At 38.8% G+C, this 2,327-nt stretch overlaps 1 protein-coding gene across 1 annotated transcript; it reads left to right on the top strand.

The window, feature by feature from the left end:
• Window positions 1-995: 995 nt before the first annotated feature.
• On the top strand, window positions 996-2,298 carry SARC_14485 (hypothetical protein; the record flags this gene model as incomplete). The annotated part of the gene is made up of 2 exons (XM_014291379.1): window positions 996-1,106; window positions 2,053-2,298. Coding segments are annotated over 2 exons (357 nt in total), but the record flags the coding sequence as incomplete, so codon positions are not given.
• Between the last annotated feature and the right edge of the window lie 29 nt (window positions 2,299-2,327).

Raw genomic sequence — 2,327 nt, forward strand, 5'->3', positions numbered from 1 at the left:
TCACAATTGTTTTGTTCTGTAGCTAGCGATTCGTTGGGTGTGTGTATGCCTTTCATTTGTTGTGGCTATTCAGCCTACATGTAGTATATATGAATGCATGTATATCTCAAAGTATGGTCTTCCCGCGGTGTGTTATGTTCTGCCAAGTGAGCCTATTGATATGTATATACCTATATTGTTCCTGATTATTAACCTACACGCGTGTGGTGCGTGTATATGCATATATGTATCTCTGAGAAACCGTGTGGGATTTCTATCTGCCAGAGTACGGATACCTACCTTTAACACGAGGGGGAACAGGTACTACTAAGCTTGGGATTATATGTTAAAGTCTGTACTAAACTTAGGATGATATGTTATAGTCAGTACTAAGTTTAGGATGATATGTTAAGTCTGTACTATGCTTAGGATGATATGTTAAAGTCTGTACTAGGCTTAGGATGATATGTTAAAGTCTGTACTATGTTTAGGGTGATATGTTAAAGTCTGTACTAAGCTTAGGATGATATGTTAAAGTCTGTACTAAGCTTAGGGTGATATGTTGAAGTCTGTATTAAGCTTAGGATGGTATGTTAAAGTCTGTACTATGCTTAGGATGATATGTTGAAGTCTGTACTAGGCTTAGGATGATATGTTAAAGTCTGTACTAAACTTAGGATGACATTTTAAAGTCTGTACTAAGCTAAGGATGATATGTTGAAGTCTGTATTAAGCTTAGGATGATATGTTAAAGTCTGTACTATGCTTAGGGTGATATGTTTAAGTCTGTACTAAGCTTAGAATGATATGTTCAAGTCTAGCCTGTGGTTAGTGACGGGTATATGTTGCCCTGCCAAGTGTAAATCGAGTCTGTGCGAGTCCGATCTCAATATATTCCAGGTGCGACGAGTGCACCTTTCCTTCTCATTTTCGGTCCTGTTTTTCCTTTTTAGGTGCAACAAGTACACCTTTTCCTTCTCATTCCCGGTCCTGATTTTCCTTTTTAGGTGCAACAAATGCCCCTGTTGCGTACCCAGGTGCATCTGGATGCCCATGCCTGCAACTGGTCTAGTGGTGTTCCCATAGCAACCGCCAACAGCAGAGTGGAATGCGATTTCTTCAATCAGGTATGCGTATCGACTGGTTTACCAGTGTACTGTTGTATCAGTATATGACCGACTGTTGTCCTAGTGTCATTGTGTATTGAAATATCATTGACTATTTTATTAGTGTATCTTTATATATCTGTTTATAGATCAGAGGGTTCATGTATTAAAGGCTATTTATATATTAAAGGTTATTTATATATTGAAGGCTATTTATAGATCAAAGGCTATTTATACATTAAAGGCTATTTATAGATCAAAAGTCATTTAATTATTAAAGACTATTTATAGATCAAAGGCCATTTAATTATTAAAGACTATTTATAGGTCAAAGGCTATTTATATATTAAAGGCTATTTATAGATCAAAGGCTATTTATAGATCAATGGCTATTTATAGATCAAAGGCTATTTATAGATCAAAGGCTATTTATAGATCAAAGGCTATTTATTGCTCTGTGCTACCCTGCTCGATAACTGATGGCGACGTGTGTGTCAGGGTGGACACCACTGATGCAGTTCTTATGCTTGACCATGAAAATCTATATACAGGCCTTAACATACTACACTATTATGGGTTCTATTTATAGATCAAACGTACCTCCTGGGAGACGGTAGTCTAATCTCATGATTGATTGACCATGAAGTTCCACATACAGACCTTAACTTACTGTAACATAATGTGTTATATTTATAGATCAGAGGTACCTTCTAATTCCACATACAGACCTTAACTTACCACAATATAATATGTTCAATTTATAGATCAAAGGCACTTCTTGGGATACGGTAGCCTAACCCCATGCTTGATCGTAGCAATCTATACACAGACCTTAGCTTACTACATTAATATGTGTACTATTTATAGATCAAAGGTACCTTCTGGTAGACGGCAATCCACTCTTATGCTTGACCGTAGTCATCCATACATAAATCCTAACTTCCTAATATGGACGTTATATTTATAGATCAAGGGTACCTCCTGGGAGACTGTGGTCCAGCCCATGACCACGACCTTATCTGTGCGCCCGTACTCTATAACCAACGGTGGCATGTGTGTCATGGTAGACACCACTGAGCGGATTGAGATGACCGTAAGCTCATCGCTCACACACGCGCTGCTCAAGTGGTCAGAGGCCATTGCCACGCCCCTGCCAGTCAGAGTCAAAGACATCACATACCGATGGTTGCGTACCACGGATGTGCCGTGCAAGGTGTGGTGGTTGAGGGGGTTGGTGTTATA

This window comes from Sphaeroforma arctica (genome assembly GCF_001186125.1).
Source record: "Sphaeroforma arctica JP610 unplaced genomic scaffold supercont1.4688, whole genome shotgun sequence".
Classification (NCBI taxonomy): domain Eukaryota; class Ichthyosporea; order Ichthyophonida; genus Sphaeroforma; species Sphaeroforma arctica.